Source organism: Pelmatolapia mariae, linkage group LG6, assembly GCF_036321145.2.
Source record: "Pelmatolapia mariae isolate MD_Pm_ZW linkage group LG6, Pm_UMD_F_2, whole genome shotgun sequence".
In the NCBI taxonomy this organism is placed as follows: domain Eukaryota; kingdom Metazoa; phylum Chordata; class Actinopteri; order Cichliformes; family Cichlidae; genus Pelmatolapia; species Pelmatolapia mariae.
In genome coordinates this window covers 32,273,810-32,294,654 of record NC_086232.1, presented here as the reverse complement: position 1 = coordinate 32,294,654, position 20,845 = coordinate 32,273,810, and the positions used below count along the sequence as shown (strand labels likewise).

Genomic DNA, 20,845 nt, shown 5'->3' with positions numbered 1-20,845 from the left:
CCTGTACCGGGCTTTAATCACAGCAGATATAGACTGGTGGATCACACTATCTTTTGTTTATGTTTATTTCATTGTTGTACTGTAAGAAGTATTAGTGTTTTGAGTTTAAAGACTAACCATAAGGCAGTGCGCCTATAAGAGTTGTGTGAGACTGCAAAAGTGTGTAACGTTGTGCTATGTCAATATATATATTTGCAGATACAGTAAAGGCGAACTCACAAAGCCACACTGGTTTCAATTCATTTTAATCCAAGTGTGCAACATTATTCTTCCCTACAAAACAAAATCCACAAGCTCACTTTAATAAATATAACTTTTACCTGTATGTGAGTGCGATTCATGACCCCCTTTAATCAGGGCATTAGAGTTCACACAAGGCCAATTTCCAGTGGAAAGAGAGTTGAAAAAAAAATGTATATCAGCATATGCATGTTCAACATATATATAAATCTATCTTTAAACAATTATCTCTCAAATTAGCAGAATGCCTAGTGGTAAATAAAGAAGGATTATCAAATACTTTACCAAGAGAAATGGGTGAAAAAGCAGAAGCTATTAAATACATTGTATGCGTTACTGTTAGCGCTAAATTTCATATAAATAACAAGTGGCATTAATATAACAGCATGATTAAATGATCTTAAAATGCCTGTTGAAAAATAAATGAGGAAGATGTCTGGGGAATCAGCTTAAAAATTATGTTCACAAACAGTGAGATCTGTAAAAAGTGTTAAATGTAATTTTTATATATAGTGCCAAATCACAACAACAGTCGCTTCAAGGAACATTAAAGAGGACAGGTCAAAATCTAAATTTAAACTACTCGTCTGTTTGTTTGTTTTTTAATACTTTTATTATTTATTTTGATATATAGTATAATTGCAGAAAGATTTACTAAGTGTACATATTACATAAAAGGGAAACCTTCATACAGATAAACCCCCACTACATGACCATTCAGAATATGGGTCAAATGGAAACAGCTGCCACCAATAGTGATGGGATTTCCGGCTCTTTTTAGAGAACCAGCTCTTTCGGCTCGACTCACTAAAAAGAGCTGGCTCTTTCGGCTCCCAACCGGCTCTTCAGGTTGTTTTGTTGCTTTAATTAATTTATTATTAACAACAATATAAAATTATGCACAAAAGGAAATACTAATGTTAAAAAACAAACAAACGTGGTTTTATTTATATGTTTATATATATATAAATATATATGGTGGCCCCTAGAGACAAAGCACGTGCAAACTCCAGAAAGCACATACAAACTCCAAAACACATTTCTAGCGTTAACTGAACTTCCAAAACAGAGCTACCTAGATCACTTAAATTACACAAATGAAAGCATATGTGTATTGTTTGTGTATTTATACACAAGCACTCATATATATTCAAATAATTAAAAAAAATGTTCATTTACCTGTTACTACCACACACCAAATCCGGTCGTTGGTACTTCCTGGCTTGTGTAGCCACTAGGTAACAAAAGCTCAACACTGCGCCTAGCATCCTGGAGCACTTCTGTTGTGTTTTGTACGTGCTTCGGAGTTTTTACGTGTTTTGGAGTTTGTACGTGCTTCGGAGTTTGTACGTGCTTTGTCTCTAGGGGCCACCGTAAATATACTTTTATTCATTCACTCCACATAAAATGTAATAAATAAATCATATAATACAAAAAAACAGCTATTTACATTTCAACTTTTAATTATTTAAATTTTCAGCTTTTTCCTTTTAAACAAATTTAAAGTGAAACAACACAAAACACTGCAAACCACAACACAATTAAATATCAATTAAAATATGAAAACAAAAAGAAGATGCACATTCTCTGTCATATGGGCCTGCATGAATAAACTTTCTGAATCCTTTATCATCCGCAACTGAAAATAGTTGTGGATGATTACTATACCTTTCTAGTGTGACGTTGTTGTCCCTGGCTCTCTTTCTCTGTCTTTCCCTCCCGTATGGGCTCAAAATGTGGTCATAAATATTTTGTACTTGTAAATCAGTTTTGTATTTGTAAATCAGAATTTGTATGTGTAAAAAGAATTTGTGTGTGCGTAAAAAAGATTTGTATGTGTAAAAAGAATTTGTGTGTGTGTAAAAAAGATTTGTATGTGTAAAAAGAATTTGTGTGTGCGTAAAAAAGATTTGTATGTGTAAAAAGAATTTGTGTGTGCGTAAAAAAGATTTGTATGTGTAAAAAGAATTTGTGTGTGCGTAAAAAAGATTTGTATGTGTAAAAAGATTTGTGTGTGGACTTAGCCAAAAAAAACCCCTGCAAGTTACAAGTATGAATTTTGACCCTATTTTTCTTCCTTTCATCTGATTGGTCAATGTCATGTCAATCACAAATGTAACAATCCAATCAGAGAACAGATGGGTTTGGCTGTCGGAGGGGCGCTTTTTTTGAACTGCAGATTTTTGCAACAATAAGCTTCTAAATTTATGAACATTTTCAGAATTTAGTTTTTATTTGTACCATGGCACTTGCACAAAGTGGTAAATATCCTTAGATTCTACTAAGCTAAGAAGCTATAACTGGTAGTATTTTAAGTAGATTCAATGAGTTTATAGCTTCATGGACTTATCAACAGGTTGTTAACTTTCCTTAGTTTTCAACACAGAAAAGCCAAAAAACACTGATTGTCGTCAGTAGTTTCATGCTGCTATCATCTCTTGCTCCCTACTCTTGACTCTTACATATCCAAATTTTACTCAAAACTTTGACGAATTTAAAGTCTCCAAAGTTTGTCAAATTTTTAACAAAACAAGCAAACAAATAAAAAGTGAACTGCAGGGAAGAAACTTACCTGCATGTGTTCTAGAGCAAGACTGCCTTCAACTAATCTTGACCTGTGACTTTGTTGATGCCACTGTCATTGACTTATATTTGTCCTTTTTTGTCTGATCAACTTTTTTTAATTATTATTTACTCACTTAAAAAAAAAGTTCTTTAAACAATAGGATACTATAGATCTGCCAGTTTTATCATGAAATGCTCCTCTCATAAAAACAAAATCTCATAAAAACAGTTTGATAGATAAAACAATACAGGTCACACATAATTGGATGCATATTATATTTATTTTTCAATATGCATATTAAATATTAACCTCTTTTTATACCTTAGATTCCCTTGGCATCTCAAGTTTCAGGGCAATCGTTAAAACAACCATCTTCAGAGAAAAGGAATAAACTCAAAAGTTTCAGTGCAAAGAGCTCAAGCCAAGTTCATTAAAACAACATACGATCCTGTCTTCGAGTTTAAAAATGAATTAGTTAACATGTATAAATAAAAGAAAACAAGTCTGGCAACTGTCCATAATAACTGAACTGATGTTACAAGAACAAACCCCCCTTTTTTTCAGTGTAAGTTCCCTTGGTTTGCAGCAAAGCATCAACTTACAAATTCTCACCTCATATACATATATTAATATGAACATTGTGTGTATTTTAATATAATCTTGTTACAGTTTCTACAAGAGGTCCATATGAATTAAATATTATATTAGGTGAACTTCTGTGCATTAGAGGTTTAGGATTACTCGGGATTTCTGCGTATTATCCACATACAGTCTGTTGATATTTTTTTCAGGGTTTTATAGATAATGTTGGCTCGTTTTGGAGATTATCATTACTCCAAAATTTGCAATGCACTCCTATGTACACCTTGTTATCGCCAGAGGACACTATTGGCATAAATGTCAAGTCATACGCAGGAACCCTGAGTACTGTGCGTGTGACCTTGCGTAAGCATAGGCAGACGCAAACTTGTTTGTTGTTTAGTGTCAGTCAAATGATCGCTCCACAGTCATGCTCATTCTGAGTGTGTTGAACTCTGGTAGAAAAGGCATCATCTTTATCTGGTATCATCTCAAACAAAACAACTCAAATGGCAAATTTTTAGCACGCAGACAAAATGTCGTCCATTCACATTCATCCCTAACTTTCACCGCACACTCCATATTCCATGTTGCTCCCCATCCACCCAGCTTTATCTCAATAATTTATTTTTGAAACCCGTCCACTGCATTAATTCACAAATATTTCTGCTCATTCAACCACTCCACTTTGGTGATAACAATTTGCCATTCTTCCTGTAGCATTCCCTAACTGACTTTCTACATGGTATCTAGGATAATCTTAACATAATTACATTATTAGTAATTACAGCTCTGTCTATGCTCCTTACTTTTCTTTTTAGTGCCCAGTTACTATTTCAACAATTCTCAGCTTTACACATCAGAACCAGTCATTCCAACACACAGGTAACCCACACACACTCATCTGAACAAGCACACATGAGAACTGAGGACTATGTATGTCAGATCATCAATGACACAATGACATTAAAGATGTACATAAAGATTTAGAGAAACAGAAGGAACATGCAGGTGATTTCAGTTGCTGAAATGCAAGTTTAGAGTCTCAGTTTTTGTTATGGTTGGAATTACGGTAAAGTTGACGTGTCTGAAGAGACAGATTCTGGGTGGGGTAAACTTTTAAAGCCTGTTCTTAAACCGCATAAATCAGGAGAAAGTCACTTGATGCAAAGAAGATTCAGCAGTTTAGACAATAAGTGGCTATGCTCCAGAAAGAAAACTTTGTGAGTTTTTAGTAGATGCAAGGGCTGAGTGTGACGCCCACATCTCTAACACTGAAAATTTATGGACCCTTATCCTGTCTTATCCTCCTACTCCTTCGTGGCCGACTGTCAGCAGTCTGAGACTTCAGAGGTGTTGGAGTCACTGGCAAGTTTCCGACGTTGCCTCACAGATTTCTCCTCATCCTGTAGAGAAGACAGTGTTTTAACCATTTGGTGCAACTTAAATCTAATGCCAAGAGATCCTCCGTTTCTCGCCTGACAAAATCTCATCTTGGACACAAGATATCAAACATATAAAATGTCTGAGGAAGGTTTCCCGAACCTTGGTACTAGCATGTTTTACATAATAAAGCGTATGGTGACTGTATGTTTTTTTATATTATTTGTAATGTGGAGCGTAATAAACATTAAAGCATTTTAAGGGTCTGAAGATTTTCTGGAGAGCTTTTCATCCAATAGGGTAAAATATTATCGTTTCATTGGAACAAAGAATGGTTGCTGGAGCTCAGAGAATCAAAACTGTAGTGTTACCGTCTGAAAAACTCCATTCTGTCCCCACTCCCCAGGAGAGTGGTCTTCAGGGTACTCTGCTTCATCCTCCTCTTCCTCCCCTTCTTCCTCTCTTACCGTGTCCATTCCATCTTCCTCATACTCTGTCAGACAGTCCGACTCCTCCGCTGATCAGAAAGATTTAGAGCAGATATTATAGAAAGAATTTATTGAGACTGACCCATCCATTTAAGGTGGCACTCATAAAATATCAGAAATACTCCCTAATATATTCAAGAAAAGAGACAAGGATACAATTCCTTATTTATTACACTTATTGAATTGTACGTGGTCACAAAGGAGAATGCTGTAAGCTCTGTCTTTACTATTCTAAATCAGAAGGAAAATATATTCCAACAAAACATCAAGAGCAACTCTTTCTAGACAATAATGAATTAGTAATTATTTACCTTCTGCAGCAAGGTAGGTTTGGACTGGCTCTATCCTCGATACAATCTCTGCAAGATCAGTGAAGTCAGCTCCTGGACACGTGTAGGACTGATGGACAACATGTTATTATTAGTATTACATATGGAACTTGCAGGTTCAACTTTTAAAGACACGAGTTACAGCAGCCATGTAAGATAGGATTAATAGTTTAAGTGTGCGTATGTGCCCTTCTCACATCTGTTCTCTTGCTGTCATTGTAGTCGGCTGAACGATGGTCCTTCAGCATGTTCTCGATGATGTCACCCCGAGCCCAGCCAGTGAACACTAACTTGCCGTGCTGATAGCCCACATCCTGAAATACACAGTAGTTCAAATGAAAGCTGTAAGTGTTTAGAAACAGAGCAACTGATTTAAATTCAGACTGAAACACTGATGGATCCTGTGGTGTATTTAGAGTAATAATCAACATTTATTATTTGCACTATGGGATGTTAAACCGAGACTTGACTAATTAAAGCTGTGATAGTATGTTGCAATATAAGAAAAACTATCTAAAACTTGTAGCTTTACTTAAAGAAATATTTAAAAAATTAGCTGTCGATTCCATTTTCAAAGAAGGCCACATTGGTTTCTGTTTATGCTGGAAAACAAAGTGGTACTTCTCCCGTTTTTGCCCAACAATCAGATGATAGACACACGAATTTTAAAGCTGATCCATAATATGAGATTAGGGGTTTACACAACTGTACTTGTTTTTTAGATTCTCACCCTTCAAAGAGATTACACATATTTAGGAAGTAGCCTTATTTCAGGTTCACACAAATAAACTGTATTTTTGTGCAATTAAAAACCCCATACTGGGTAAGTAACTCACATAGATCTCATCAAACTTGCCAAAGTCCATGGTCTTGAAGCGGTCAATGGGTGGTCTAATGTACTCACAGTAGGCACTCTTCTTAACCACTTCTAACTGTCGCACGCACGACACATAGGCCAACCGTGACTGGATCTCTGCCATGTCCGGCACCTACAGAAGGGAGTATCATAGATCTTATTCAGACAACACACTACCAGATTTCACAATAAATAAATAAAGATGAATCTGCTGATCCCATAGCAGAATTGGATATGCTACACATTGATCAGATGGACTCAAAAGGTACCACTGCCTCATACTGCCAACCCATAAAGGGCTTTTTCCCAGAAAGTAAGAAGTTTTCATAGAAAAATTTTGGCACCCTCTAAGAAAGTTTTAGCTCGAGCCAAATAGAAACATTTGTAACCAGTATTGTTGGACTCCAACAATTGTTGGACTCTGCATTGCAACAGTTACAAAAGACATTTATGTTAGCCCAATCTAAGCCAGGAAAACTCCTGCATCCAGTACCTTTACTTTCTCTGCCCAGGGATTGATCCGTTTCCACAGCAACCACCAGCCCGACAGGCAATCGCCATAGTTACACAAGTCAGTCTCATCTTGACTACCCACGTCGATGGCAATGACTGTTCTGGCACCCGTGTTCCTTGCAATGTCCGCTGTTAGACGTTTAACACCAGTTTTTTCACACACAAGCACACAATCACGCAGACGAACAACCATAGCGTCACAAAATCCAGCAGCAGGGATGATAAGATAATAAATACGGTGTTAATAAGTTTGTTTCAGGTTTGCCTCCAGAAACCTTCATTTTTAGAGGCACTGTGTTCTAACAGACGTACACCACAAAAACAAAACTTTTAAGACATAAAAGTTTTAAGCTCACTTTAGAGAATTTACAGCCAATTAAATGATATGTATATATGTAAACTATACATATTTCCTGGCCAAATAGCGCAGGGCCTTTTTTATCCCCTTATTAAAAGGAGCTTTGCAATAGTAGGCATTTTTGTGGTGTTGAGTCTGTGGAAGACAACCCACAAGCCTGAAACACTGATCCAGCATCCCAAGAACAACTTTAAAAGCAGCTACACAGAAGGCAGAGTGAAACAAACACAAACGCAGGATGTTAACTTGACAAAGTTCCCTTCCACTGGATCAATCTTTTAGGCCCAGGCAGCACCATATTTCACAAAGCATCAGCTGGGACACAATGAGAAATGATTTAAATGCAGAGCAGAAAACTGCAATAGGCCAGTCTCTGTGAAATATGGTTCTGTTTCTTCAGTACAGAGAATATTTTTTTATTATAAATACATCAGCCCAGACTCAGGGGAATTTTCACCGCCACATCAAAATGAAAACTCCAAGTAGTATGCATCTCAATTGTGTTTTTCATCACACAAACATTTCAGGAATATGTACCTTTGGCTCTGTGCAGTTGCTTTTAAGCAATGATCATCCATTTACTAGTCTGCAGACAAAAAAAGCTGTTCCCCTGAGTCTGAACACACACCACTGATTTTTCCTCTTGTTGAAAGCACGTGTTAAAAAAACAAACAAACGAAACTTACGTTTTATTCTTACAGCTTAAACAGAAACCTCAACAGGCAGCTTTTTTTGGTTTGTTTTAATGTAAACTTGCCTGAAGTAGTTAATTTTGAAAATGTGTGGAACACTTGTATGATTATAATACCAATTACAATTTTGCTGCAAGCCAATTAAAATTATTGCCAATCATACAAAATAAGTACAGTTTCAACATGAGAAGAATCAGAATGTAATCTCAGAGCAGACTGGCGTCTTATGCATGGCGGTTTTGATGTCAGAAGAGGATTTGTTTCCTTTTCTTCAAATGTATATTTACTAGAAACTTCTCTCCAACATTTTTAATTCTATCCCTATCTGACACCAGGCTGCTTCACATACAAATACATCCCCACTGTTTAATGCAATATTTCCTAGTTGTAGAAAAAGCCTTGTCTTTATATAAAATTTAAATAAACTTTAAATGTTGTATCTTCCCCCATCTGGCAAACCAGGTTACTTCAGCGATTGATCTAAAGTATAGTTTGTTTTAATTTGGGCTTTTCAGTTCAGTCCACTGATTTGAATTTTCTTATTATATAAATTTGAACCGGCTTAATATTCAGATGGGGAAAGCTCAGCAATACCACAGGACCTTCCTCCATTAACATTAAGCATTCATCCACTTACTTAAAAACACAACCTCTCAATATTGCTAACCTAAAAACCACCATTCAAAGCATCCCCCATCACCATTCCACCTTCCCCCTCCTCTGGGAGACAGGAGTTGGATAGAAATTAAGGACTGGATTGGTTCGGGGTGGGGTGAGGTGGGGAGCAGGGGGTTACCACCTATACTTGCCTGGCAGGTTGTTGATGTAGCCACCATCCATTAGCAAGTTGCCATCTTTGGGGTCGCAGAGAGGCGGCAGGTACCCTGAGAGGGTCATGCTCGCCCGTACATAGCGCCACAGTGAGCCTGGCACACCAAGGAGGGAAGGAGGGAGGAGGAAGGGGGGGATAACATCTCAATAATGTTTGCTATACGTTTCAGATTAGTGTCGACACAGACCGCAATCCAAACACCAGAGCGAGGTCAGACAAAAGAAGGTAGTCGATCCCTGCAAAGGCTAGGACTGTCGTTCTGCCTACCTTTAAACTCTGCTGTAAACCACTGCAAACCTCATTACCTTGCACATAGATCCTGTGTGGCTTGTGCAAAAGGTAAAAAAGTAAATGGCAACCATCACAGAGAATCAAGGTTGTTTCATCTCCAAACTATGTCCCAAAAACAGTGCTTCACTGCATATGATCCTCCTTTATAAGTTCCTCAAAATCTACAGACGTATTGCAACGTTAATGAATAAACCAAAGCAGTAGAATCCAATTTTACTCCTATTGCCAATTGTGTGTAGGGACGGAGCAGTAGTAGATGTTGATGTGACAATGTTTGGAGATTTTTCACAGTGAATATTACAGGGAAGCAACCAGCCTACTCTGTCCTGCAGTACAGCTCAGTGTCAGCAGAGGGCAGGAGCAGACAAAGTGCTGCATGGGTTGGAAGGATAAGGAGCACCACAGAGAAAAGTGAGGGGTGCTACTATGCATAGAGAATATGTGAATGCTTGAACAGAATTGCATTACTGAAATGTGACTTCAGAAAAAACACCACCTGCAGATTTTCATCCCTGTTGATTGTTTGTCATTTTAAGGGCTTCGTTGACTGTGTATAGGAGGTGCAATGTGCAACAGCAGGATCCAGAACACATATTTTCTAATAATAATAATAATGATATTTGCCATCATTATATATTTATGAAAGATATATAGATGGGATGGCTTTAACTAACATACTGGCATGCATAAAAAAGCAAGCAAAGCCAGGGGAGAGGACAACAGCTGGATAGGAGGGATTGAACATGCTCCTGTAGGCAGAGATGACTGAAATAAAATAGAAGCAGGGAATCAAATTGCATTTCAGTCCATTTGACATACACATTTAGGTGAATTGGAACACACAGTGATTTACATGTGATGTCAACATCTCATGTAGATTGCAGCCCTTCACCATCTCGTCAGTTCAACACTGAATACTGTCTGTTCTCTATGCTTGATCTCGAGCTAATAAATCTGCCAACATCTAAATTGAGGTTGACTTCAATTGAAAATGACAAAGAAGAAAGAAAAAAAAAGCCAAGTACAGTGGTGCATGAAGACATGCCTCAACCTTAATGTCATAAGAGAAGTGTGAGTTTAGCAAATAGATGTGTTCAGATGAAGCCTGATGATCATGCAGCTCTCTATGACCGACAGATATCCGAACATGCATGGAGAAATCCTGAGATTGAATAAACACAGTGGAGTTCAGTGGGTTTCGTGGTTTTTTTTTTTAGGTGACACTAAGCTAAATGGATAAAACATGTTCTCTGTGTGAATAACAAAGTCAATGGGAGAGACAGTATAATGCACTCTGGGCTTAGATATATGTAGGATGTAGTCTTTCCTTCCAAACCATGGGCTCCCAATATCCACCAAGTCAAGGTGGGGTTAGTTACATTGAGAACTTGGGAGGGAGACGAAAGAAGAGGAGGGTAGCCGGGTGGTTGATTGTCGATTTGGGGATGGAGGCGGGAGGGGGGAGGTTTTGGTGAGCGGGTGTTTAAAATCTGACCTGGGACATTGTTAACATAGCAACCATCCACAAGCAAGTGGCCATCCTTGGGGTCGCACAGGGGAGGTAAATAGGGGGTGTAGGAGGCGCTGGCTCTAACATAGCGCCAGACACAACCTGTCAGGAAATGGAGATGGAGAAGGAGCAACACATCAAATATGGGCCAGACTCCACATCACAGATGGGGTAAAAGAAATGTGAAAGACAGTAAAAGAAAGGAGAAGAATAGAGAGAGAGAGAGAGAGAGCGAGGAACATGGAGAAAGAAATGCTTGCAAGATAGTGAGCAAACTGTAAGTAGCCGCAAGTAGCTAAAAAGAGAAAAGGGAGTATAATCTCATCAAAATTACTTTTATATGCCTGTGATTTTAAGAAAATATGATCCAACTTTTATATAGAGAGCTAAACTGCAGGAGTACTCTATAACCTTTTAAATGTAACTATTTGAGGGAAAAGAGGTTAGCTCAGAGCTTTGTTCAGAATACTAACAGGATATCAAAATATTTGTGAAGTAAAATTTAATTCAAGGAACAGAATATGATCTGACATGAACAGTTTATTTTTAGGATAAATATTAAAAGCCAATGGTGATGTAAATGAAAGAAAATGAAAGAGAAAGAACAAAGAATCAGAGTACAAATTTGAAAAGAAAATAAAGAACAGTGATGCTATCTGATGTGTTCATTAAGCATGTCAGAGAAATAGTATTAGCACTGTTAGATGACTGGTTCATCCAGCAAGGTGCAATAAAGACAAGACGACAAGGGATAACTGTAAGAGACATGAGATGAACAGACAGAAACAAGGAAAGAGAGACAGACAGAGAGTCTTAGGCCTCCAACTAAAGCTTCTAAAAAATATAAAAAGGGAAAAAAATACTAGGTAAATTTTCTGTAAAAGATTTGCAATTTCTATTTAGCTTCATATTATTCTTAAATTTGTGCCTTGGCTGTGTTCCTCACTGGATAAAAACCAAAGTAAGTAATTCAAACTCTCTGCCTTACAACAACCATCAAAATGACAGTTATTATTTCCTTTCAGTGACTCAAACAATAGCACCAAGCTAGAAATGCTGGAAAAAAGCAAACCAAAAAAAAACTCAAAACTAGAGAAAGCACAGAATGGAGATAAAGGAGTGATGGATGCAACATGGGATGGAAACCACTAAAAGGCAATGAGGTAAATGGTAAGGTAAAGTGTTCTGGATCCTACATGTTGACATAGGAGAAGATTCAGTATTCTGAGGTGAGTGACTACACAGGTTATTTTGTCTTTGTTGTAAACTATAAATTAGCATCTGTAATGTCTCTCCGTGCTCAGAAAGAGCAGACATAAAGTTTTTTATATATATATATATATATATATATATATATATATATATATATATATATATATATATATATATATATATATATATATATATATATATATATATATATATATATATATACACACACACACACACCTTTTTTTTTAAGGTGAATTCGGGATGGATGGACACTAAACAATGAAAAACCTACAGCTTTTTTTTTGTTTTTTTTTTTAATATTAGCACATGGCAATAGTAAGAGAGGAAAATCCAGATATAGAAAAGAAAAGAGAGAGCGAGAGAGAATGAAATTTAAGTAGACACATGATAAGAGGCAAAAGATGGCAACAATGAAACCAAGTAAGAAGGCGTAGCTCTAGCAGTTAGTTCATCCACATGCCAAGATGCAAACATAAGCATTCAGCGTGCTTAGCTGCAGGACTGAGACCTGAAAGCTTATGAACTCCTCAAATCCAGCAATCAGCCAGTTAATAATTCAAAACACTGATTTTACATCAAAGACTACAATAACTTCATTTAATGTACAAGACTGAATATTAGAAATGAGCATTACACAGAAAATGGTAAACTGGATTTGAGGGTTGTTTTTTTCCACAGTCGTTTTAGATTGCAGAGATCCATTTTGGCTATTGTTAGTGATGGTGCATTTTTAAGCAAGTCAAAAAGAACACACATCTCAGCAAATACACACACAAGCATAAAAACATACGTCCTTTCTTTTGTACATACTTAGCAAAATCTCTTTCCTAACACTTTAATGGAGGCATACTCCAAACAAGGTTGAAACTGGCATGCTTTTTGTAGGAACAAATAAATGGGTTTGCAAATGAAAGGCTACATGTACCTTTGATAACTGCATTGTAATCACATATTTAAACATTTTTAATTATCCAATCTAGTATTTCTCCCAGTCTCATATATTTTTGATATGAGGAACTTAAACCTGCTTTCAGAATAACTTTAAGTATCCTCCCACGGGTAGTGGACACAGTAAAAGCGGGCCTCTGTTTTGCCCATTTCCAGATGCACGCCTTGGATGCTATTCTAGTAGTTTTGCATAATTTACAGTTCAAAAGAAGAAGTGGCTCACAGGGATGAATCAAATATACAATTTGCCACCTACACATATATCCACCATATTAGTATTTGTCTATGTGGAGATTGCAAACACACCAGTTCAGTTTAGTTTGGCGTACACCCACCTCCAACCTTACTTTTGAGACTTCTGAGAACATGCAATCCTGCCACTCTCATAATGCATTAGCCAGCTAAATGCTTGTTTGTGGCATCAGCTTAAGCCTAAACGTACAACATTTACAGACTTGCCATCTAGAGAATACGAGACATTATAATCCCTTTAGTACCTCATGACACTTGCCTGAGTAGAACAACATGCCAGTATATTCACTTAGATAAGAGCTTTGATCACTGTACCATATTATTTCTGACTGACTGCTGCAACCATTTAATTACATATGAAACCAATTTCACACATTAGTTTTCTGTCATTCAGGGCAGTAAAAATGGATTAAGTTGGGTTAAATTTAAAAAGAAGCAACTGTTCATTTCCACTTACATGTATGCATGAATGTGAACTATTCTTAAATCTTAGTAAATGTACTCCATGTAAACATAATGTGAAATACAAACGTACTGTAGTAATCTCGACTAAATTTTAAGCTAATAAAATGCTACAGGGGTAACAACCCCAGCGGTTAGAACAGCGCTCACTTACCATCCTGATGAACACGCATAGCTGAGGCCGTGATGTCAGTGGTGACGTTGAAGTACGGCAGCCACAGGTCCTGGGAAAACATTTTATTTCAAAGTTAATGATAGAAAAAAACAAAACCCTCTTGTCTTATGGCAAGGTTGTTGCAATGGGGAAAAAAAACATTTTGTACCACAGTCCCACCTCTATTTGCTTGTCCTGAAACACTTTATAGATGCTGGTGTTAAAGGCAGAGCCAGAGAACATGGAGGTGATGGGATAGGTAAGATCCAGAACTGTTTTAAACACCGAATTCATTGCCTGTTAAACAAAGAATTGCAGGAAATTAGTAGATGTTTGTCAGATTTTTGTGAAAAACTAAATCGTCATCAGATATGACCCAAAAAATGATTGCATTGATAGTCCTAGATGTGTGTACTCTACCTTAGACCACTCTCTTGCTCTCTGTTTTGTTCTAACAGCACTCCTTTCTTCTGCATAAAGGGCACCGATGAAAGAGCCAATTGAGGTCCCACCCACTATGTCAATAGGAATCCCTGCTTCCTCCATAGCTTTAATTACACCCACATGAGAGCAGCCTCTGTAAGAGGGAGACAATTTGTCTGAAAATGAGCAAGTACGCACGATGCCGAGTACATTTACAACATCAGTATTTGAAATGGCTTTTAGACTAAAAGACAGACACATTTTCCTAATGCTGCTGTACTCTGTATACAGGCACAGCATAGTGTTTCCACATTAGAAATCCTTCCATACATTACCACACAGACATTAACTGCACATTTGTTTAGCACTGCTGAACTTTTGTGAACTTTATCAGTGCAGAAAGTCTCATCGACTTTGCTCACCTAGCACCACCACCTCCAAGCACGAGAGCAATGCTGTTTCCGGTGAGGACTCGGGCCAGCCGAGAGAAGTCACTATGTCTGTCTGCCGTTTTCTCAAATACCTTCTCATACACCTCCCTCTGCACAAGCATAGGAAGAAAAAACACACAAAAAATTAAATACAGGGGTTACATTTTAATTTGTGTAACAACATTATCAAAATATATATTTAACAATGTGAAAAGCTGCAGATGTGAAAGGGTAATGTGTGTGCATGTGCCCTAATTAGCAAAAAGCAGAGAACTGTGTATTGTTTACTGTTAAAATGTGAGGCTCAAACCCATGTGGACTGTAGTCAATATCAATCGAGCATACTCAATATTCAAAATATGGCTTTTATACTCTCCTAGAATATTGTACCTTCTAGAAAATATGGTAGTGATATCTCTGGTATTCTGTCCACCCCTAAATGTAAATAAACTGAAAGCATCTAAAAATCCTATAAAAAATTGACTCTGTACCAGTTTGCTGGGACCTCGTCTGGAGAAGACCCTCCGGGGACACTTGAGGTGAAGATGCCCTGAGCACCAGCTGCGCATGTTGAGCCACTCGACTGTCCTGGAAGGTCCAGGTCCATCTTCTCTGTGCAAAAGGACCAACTGTTTCAAAGCTCGCACTGCTGTGTTTTCCAGCATCTGCTCCAACTGAAGGAAGACGAGACAGTTAAAGTTATCTGTTGCCATTAGTAGGGATGGGTATCGAAACCCGGTTCTTGTTGAGAACCGGTTCCCACTGTTTCAATTCCTTGGAATTGTTTGCCATTTTTTCAAATGATTCCCTTATCGATTCCAGTCGCCCCGAATGACGTCGCCACGTTGCAGAGCGTCATTTACCTGGCAGGAAACATGGCGCCTAAGCGGCTCAAACGCTCAAAAGTTTGGCTATACTTTACGAGAACGGATGACAACAGGGCAACTTGCAAAGTAGATATTTCATTTAAGGGAGGAAACACTACAAATATGCAAAAGCATTTGCTCACAAAACACGCGATGACCTTAAATGAATGTCGTGTTTTTAATTCCGCCCCGGACTCGTGAATCTCAACCCAGCAGCAGCAGTAACGTTCGCACGTCCTCTCCCGTTAATGCGGCAGGTAAATAATCAACTAACAGTGCATATTATGTTAGCGCGATCTGCCTTATTACAAAACCTGCCATTACTGTGCGCTGCATTTAGGTGACCATGATGAGAGAGACAGAGTCTGGCTGGCTCAGATGCTGGCAGTTCTCACTGCAGTCTACCGGTAGCGTCTCCTTTCAGGCCCGGATAGACGAATGTCACCGAGCAGTGACTAAGTTTGTGGTCAAACGTTTGCACCCATTTGCCACAGCAGATGCCCCCGATTTTCAGTAAGTGAATGTGTTTAATTGTAGGCAGGGACATTACTGGATATTCTTGTGTAATTGCTACAGAATAATTTATGTTATACTTTGTTATTGCTACAGAAGAATATTTATTTTATTATTTTACATTTACAATTTTTTTTCCTGGGGACCCCGTGACACCCCATTGAAGAGCCGTAGGCTGGATCTCTTAAGATGTCACTGTTGGGTTTGTAAGGCCATGTTACTCCTAAATTTCTATCTTGTTCAAAGAGAAGATATAAAAGTTCTAAGCTAAACGACCTTAGTGTTCTCCTTTTTTAAAAATAAGAATCGACAAGAGAATCGATAAAGAATCGGAATCGTGAAAATCTTATCAATACCCATCCCTAGCCATTAGATTTCTTTTCTTCCCATCTCTTTACCCACACACACATACTTCTCCTAGTGTAGGTTCCTGGTCCCCAAGACCAACAATGAGGATGCAGTCAGCCTGTCGGATGCAGCGCTGTGTCCATGGGGTCATGCTGTTGTCTGTCTGGTAGAGGACAATCCGATTGATGTCCTCCTGCTGGGCCAGCCAGCCAGAGAGACGATACTCATGGATACTGATGGATAGAGAAGAAAAGCAGAGACACAGACAACGACTTGGAGGTATGAAATGTAGCAGAGGTAATTTGTTTACATTTTAATACATTATAGGTATGCAACACGAACCACGCCTACAGCATTTATAGGACTTATTTGCAATGCCTGTCTCTACAAAAATACAAAACTCAGTAACATCTAAACAAGTAAGGAAAAAATAACACACAAGCTAAATGCATAGCTTCAAGTAAAGCCCAAGCAACAAGAAAACAGGGTTTGTGATAAAGACAAGATTCTTTGATTATCAGACTGACCTGTCCAAAGCCGAAGCACCCAGACGTTCTCTAATTATGTCACTGGTTAAAAGTAATGTAGGTCCTACAAGAGTCAAACAAATTGTATATCACAAAAAAGTAAAGAACTTGTGCATTTGTTTGTCGACCTGCTTTAATTTAAAGACACAGCTACACAGAAGTCAAGCAATCCCACTAAAAAAAGGATTTTTACGAACAAAATTGAAATGTGTGGGTTTACCAATGGCACTAAGTGCATGGCTGAGCTCTAGGTTGAATGCATTGATTGGCACTTCATCACAAACAGGCAGCACTGCGACAGTGGAGAGGTTGCTTGCTGGGTTGGTGACATCAGCACTTGTTGTCATACTGGGAAGACTGAGGGCTGAACCTAAAAGATTAAAACAGTGAACAAATGGAGTGAATGAGAAACTGAAGGCTGTAAAAGCACAGCTGGCTGGTGAGGAAGCACGCATGTGTGTGTTACTGCCCTCACTAGTCAATACTTGAATCTACAAAATGAACTAGACTATGTCAAGATAAATTAGCATTCAACTACATGACGCATAACGCCATCCTGCATAGGCATGGGGGCGTTACCCTGAAAAGAATATAACACTGCTAACTTTAGCCACACTAATCAAACTAGTATGACAAACTAAATCTGTATGTGCAGCCACATGTCCCAGGGATAACGTGCAATAATAACAGTAGTATATATATATGTGTGTTTCTCGGCAACATCTGCAATATTTAGAATACCATTTAATTTTTGAATAAAGTGAATAATGGTCTCATGTGGTTCTGCATTAGTTCTCAACCTTGCTCATTAGCGCATGCTCATTTCATTAAATCTGGTCGCCTGATCTTTTTTTTTTTTCCTCTGCTCAATTTACTGGACTTACCAGAGAATGGCCCACGACCCTGCTGCAGATTTCCCAGAATCTTCTGACCCAACAAGTGGATCAACCTTGTCACCACCTAAACACAACAGTAGAGAAAATTGAAAAGAAACTGTGTTATTACAGTACATAGCCATTTAATAGTACTTCAAGGACAAAGTCACAGACCTGTGGATATCGTCGCTTGATGTTGTTAAGGGTTCCCTCGGGCAGTTTAACCAGCTCAGTGTCTCTCACAGCATGGACCGTTGTGGCTCTTGGCTGTTTGGTCAGCGCCTCCACCTGATACATAGTTAGATTGGATTAGTCCCTCACTTAAAACTTAAAAAAAAAAAAGAAATGAGAAGAAATCTTATCGAAATTTTCCAGATGTGGAAAAATGCAGCACACTGCTCTAGTCCCAATCCTAGCTCAGGACCACAGCTGTTTTTAACTTAATAGTTTTGAGCTTATTTTACTAACTAGTATCTATTCACACATGGGTAGGACGAGACAAAAATGCCTTGTTCTCACCACTCCAATGAGTTCTCCTCTACCATATTCCCCCACCAGTTCTTTCTTGCCATTCGCCTTGCGGATGACTGAACGCAGACGTCCATTCAGAACAATGTAGGTGCAGTCTGACTTGTCATCCTGTCTGTTGATGTGTAGATTACAGGAAAAAAGCATATTTTACATTTACCATTATAATTATGACTGAATAATAAGAAATGTAACAGGATGACCAAGTATTGTTTTCACATAGATGCAAAGATTGTTTTCATTTCTTTGTCTAAGTAAAGATGAGAGCAGAGTACCTGTAGAGGGCTCTGCCAGCTTCTACAGCCATCCAATCAATGGCAAAGTCCATCTGCCTGACAAAAGGAGACATCCGGATTGCAACCGTGTGGGCTGCACTCAGCACCACGCTGGGCTGCTCCCTCATGATCCTGCAGGGGGAAGCATATAACAGAAAGAGTGAGAACAAATACTGAATAATTCACACTGGAATATGGTCAAAAGTAGAGAGAGATAACTCAAAACTGGGAGATTACTTTAGAAAAGAATACTAAAAGTTTACTTTTTTTATATTTTAAGCTTTCATATTCTCTGGATGTATGTATGAATTTCACAAGCTGGCTTTTTCTTATTTATTCAGGTGATACAAGCTTTGTGTAAATGTGTATGCATGTTTGTTTTTGTTTTTAACTCAATTTAGCTTCAGTTAGCTTCCAGAGTGGGTTTGCTCATTTCAGTCTAGTTTTTACTGTTTGAAAATGTTTAGTTTTAGTTTACTGTTTATTAGTTTCAGTTGTTTTAGTGTTTTTAATTATTATTGTATGGAGCGCAAATGTTAGAGGCAAAATTTAGGAAAATCAGCACATGTATTATAATAATTTAAAAAAAAAGAAAAAGAAGAAGAAAAAACGCAGGCGTTTTTGAAAGCAGGTGAATCACATTCAAATTCTCAATTAACATGTCCACCAGTGCCTCATCGGCAAGTTGTGATAACAAATTTTATAAAATTAACAGATGCTAAAACTAAGGGTATTTCTCCCACATTTCTATTGTATTTTAATTAGTTTTTATTTGTTTCAGATGGTTTCAATTTTTTCAAAAATGTAGTTTTTAAGTTAACCTCCTGGGACCTGGCATCTACATATGGGGACATCACATTTTGGGTTGTCTAGACCACAATACTAAATTTTCCTCTTTCAAATGGGCCGTATTGCTCAAAGAGGCACAATTGTTGTTTCTCATTTTGCTTTTGTGTTTTGCTGCTGTGTTCAGACACCAAATAAAGAGTTTTGCATATTATTACTCAATTGTGACTTAATAGTCTTCTATCGAACACTAAAAAGCCAAATAGCAAAGAGAAATTAAAAATGCATGCCATGAAAGAGTTTGGGTCTTAGGAGGTTAATTTATTTTTTTAAATTTAATTTATAATAACCTTAAATATAAGGGAAAGTGACCTAAAGTTATTTGCATCTCTTGCACTTAAAAGTTTATCCACACTAAGCCGCAGGACTCACTCATAGAATTCAGACTTTGAGATCTTCAAATAAGTACAGTCTCGCACAGCCTTGATGGTAAATATAAGGGGTTCTCCAGTGAGTACAGCAAGCTGGCCCACCATCTCTCCCGGATGGGTGACAAACAGACAGACATCCTCCTGCTTGCCGATCATCCGCTGGTAGACGTGCAGACAACCAGACAGGACAAAGTGCAAACTCACGTCCTTTTGAAGTGAAAATAGGAGGGAGGGAAAAAAGAAATACAAATACAAAAATAACTTTTACTGTTGCAGTAATGTACTTTCTTTCTTTATTACATCCAATTATTTCTGCTTTATTAATACAATTAAAAGAGTAATTTGTAAGTTTTCAAAAGGTCATAGGGTTTCACAATGTGTAAAATACCTGGTCTCCCTGTCTTGCTAACACAGCTCCTGCTTTTGCATGGTGCAGAGTCACTCTGCTGTTTAACAGAGATGCGTCCTGCATAACAAAAGGTAGAAAGCAAAGCAAAAGTCAAAAATGTATTGAGCAGTGACAAACGATAAAGCTAAGTGGAAAAAGACAGTGGATGAAATGCTTTTACTCCACTTTGTGGAGCCTTGGAGGAAGATCGTGCTGCAGGCAATAATTTATTTCTTCACTCACACTTTGATCTAGTTACACAAATTTATTTGGAAAGTTTAAATGTAGCAACACCTGCACAAAGGCACAGATTGCATCAAATGAATTACACAACCCCCTAAAGCACCACTGAACTCTTGCGTTTATTTTTTGTCACCACAGACTCAGTAACTTTTTCTTTTTCTAAAGCAACAGTCAATCATATGGAAACTTATTTGCTTGCATTATTTGTCAAAACAAATTGTTCGTCGTATTATGATCACAGCCTGTAGGAGTTTAACCCGGCATAGAACAACAGCAAAATACTATCCTTGAACAATCAAAAAAAAGTAAAACGAACCTCAATCCTCATAAGCTTTAGGACCTCCTTCTGACCTTCTTCAAAGAGAGCGGCACTGGATCGATTTGACACAGGTGTAAAAATATTGTCCACAACTGGCTCTTCCTCTGGATACAGATAGATTCCTGAAGGAACTTCATCTACTGTCACCTTCCTCTCACGCTGTTCCTGTGATATGGACTGTAATAATGTAATAGATAATGTAAAAT

At 37.9% G+C, this 20,845-nt stretch overlaps 1 protein-coding gene across 3 annotated transcripts in view; it reads right to left on the bottom strand.

The window, feature by feature from the left end:
* Positions 1–3,067: 3,067 nt before the first annotated feature.
* The window catches only part of pnpla6 (patatin-like phospholipase domain containing 6), a 31,560-nt gene continuing 13,782 nt past the window's right edge, over positions 3,068–20,845 (bottom strand). For 2 of the 3 annotated variants that reach the window (XM_063476601.1, XM_063476603.1), the window contains exons 15-36: positions 20,637–20,816; positions 20,078–20,155; positions 19,691–19,896; positions 18,473–18,604; positions 18,189–18,312; positions 17,844–17,957; positions 17,679–17,754; positions 17,015–17,164; positions 16,795–16,858; positions 16,332–16,500; positions 15,032–15,214; positions 14,532–14,650; positions 14,107–14,263; positions 13,867–13,983; positions 13,687–13,756; positions 8,814–8,930; positions 6,935–7,083; positions 6,422–6,574; positions 5,783–5,899; positions 5,568–5,655; positions 5,140–5,285; positions 3,068–4,791 (exon numbers count right to left, since the gene is read on the bottom strand). In XM_063476601.1, coding sequence (XP_063332671.1) covers positions 4,717–4,791; positions 5,140–5,285; positions 5,568–5,655; positions 5,783–5,899; positions 6,422–6,574; positions 6,935–7,083; positions 8,814–8,930; positions 13,687–13,756; positions 13,867–13,983; positions 14,107–14,263; positions 14,532–14,650; positions 15,032–15,214; positions 16,332–16,500; positions 16,795–16,858; positions 17,015–17,164; positions 17,679–17,754; positions 17,844–17,957; positions 18,189–18,312; positions 18,473–18,604; positions 19,691–19,896; positions 20,078–20,155; positions 20,637–20,816 — 2,784 coding nt within the window. In that variant the 3' untranslated portion in view covers positions 3,068–4,716. Of the gene's footprint in view, positions 4,792–5,139; positions 5,286–5,567; positions 5,656–5,782; positions 5,900–6,421; positions 6,575–6,934; positions 7,084–8,813; positions 8,931–10,622; positions 10,740–13,686; positions 13,757–13,866; positions 13,984–14,106; positions 14,264–14,531; positions 14,651–15,031; positions 15,215–16,331; positions 16,501–16,794; positions 16,859–17,014; positions 17,165–17,678; positions 17,755–17,843; positions 17,958–18,188; positions 18,313–18,472; positions 18,605–19,690; positions 19,897–20,077; positions 20,156–20,636; positions 20,817–20,845 lie in introns of all 3 variants that reach the window. The other variant, XM_063476602.1, reaches the window with a different exon arrangement.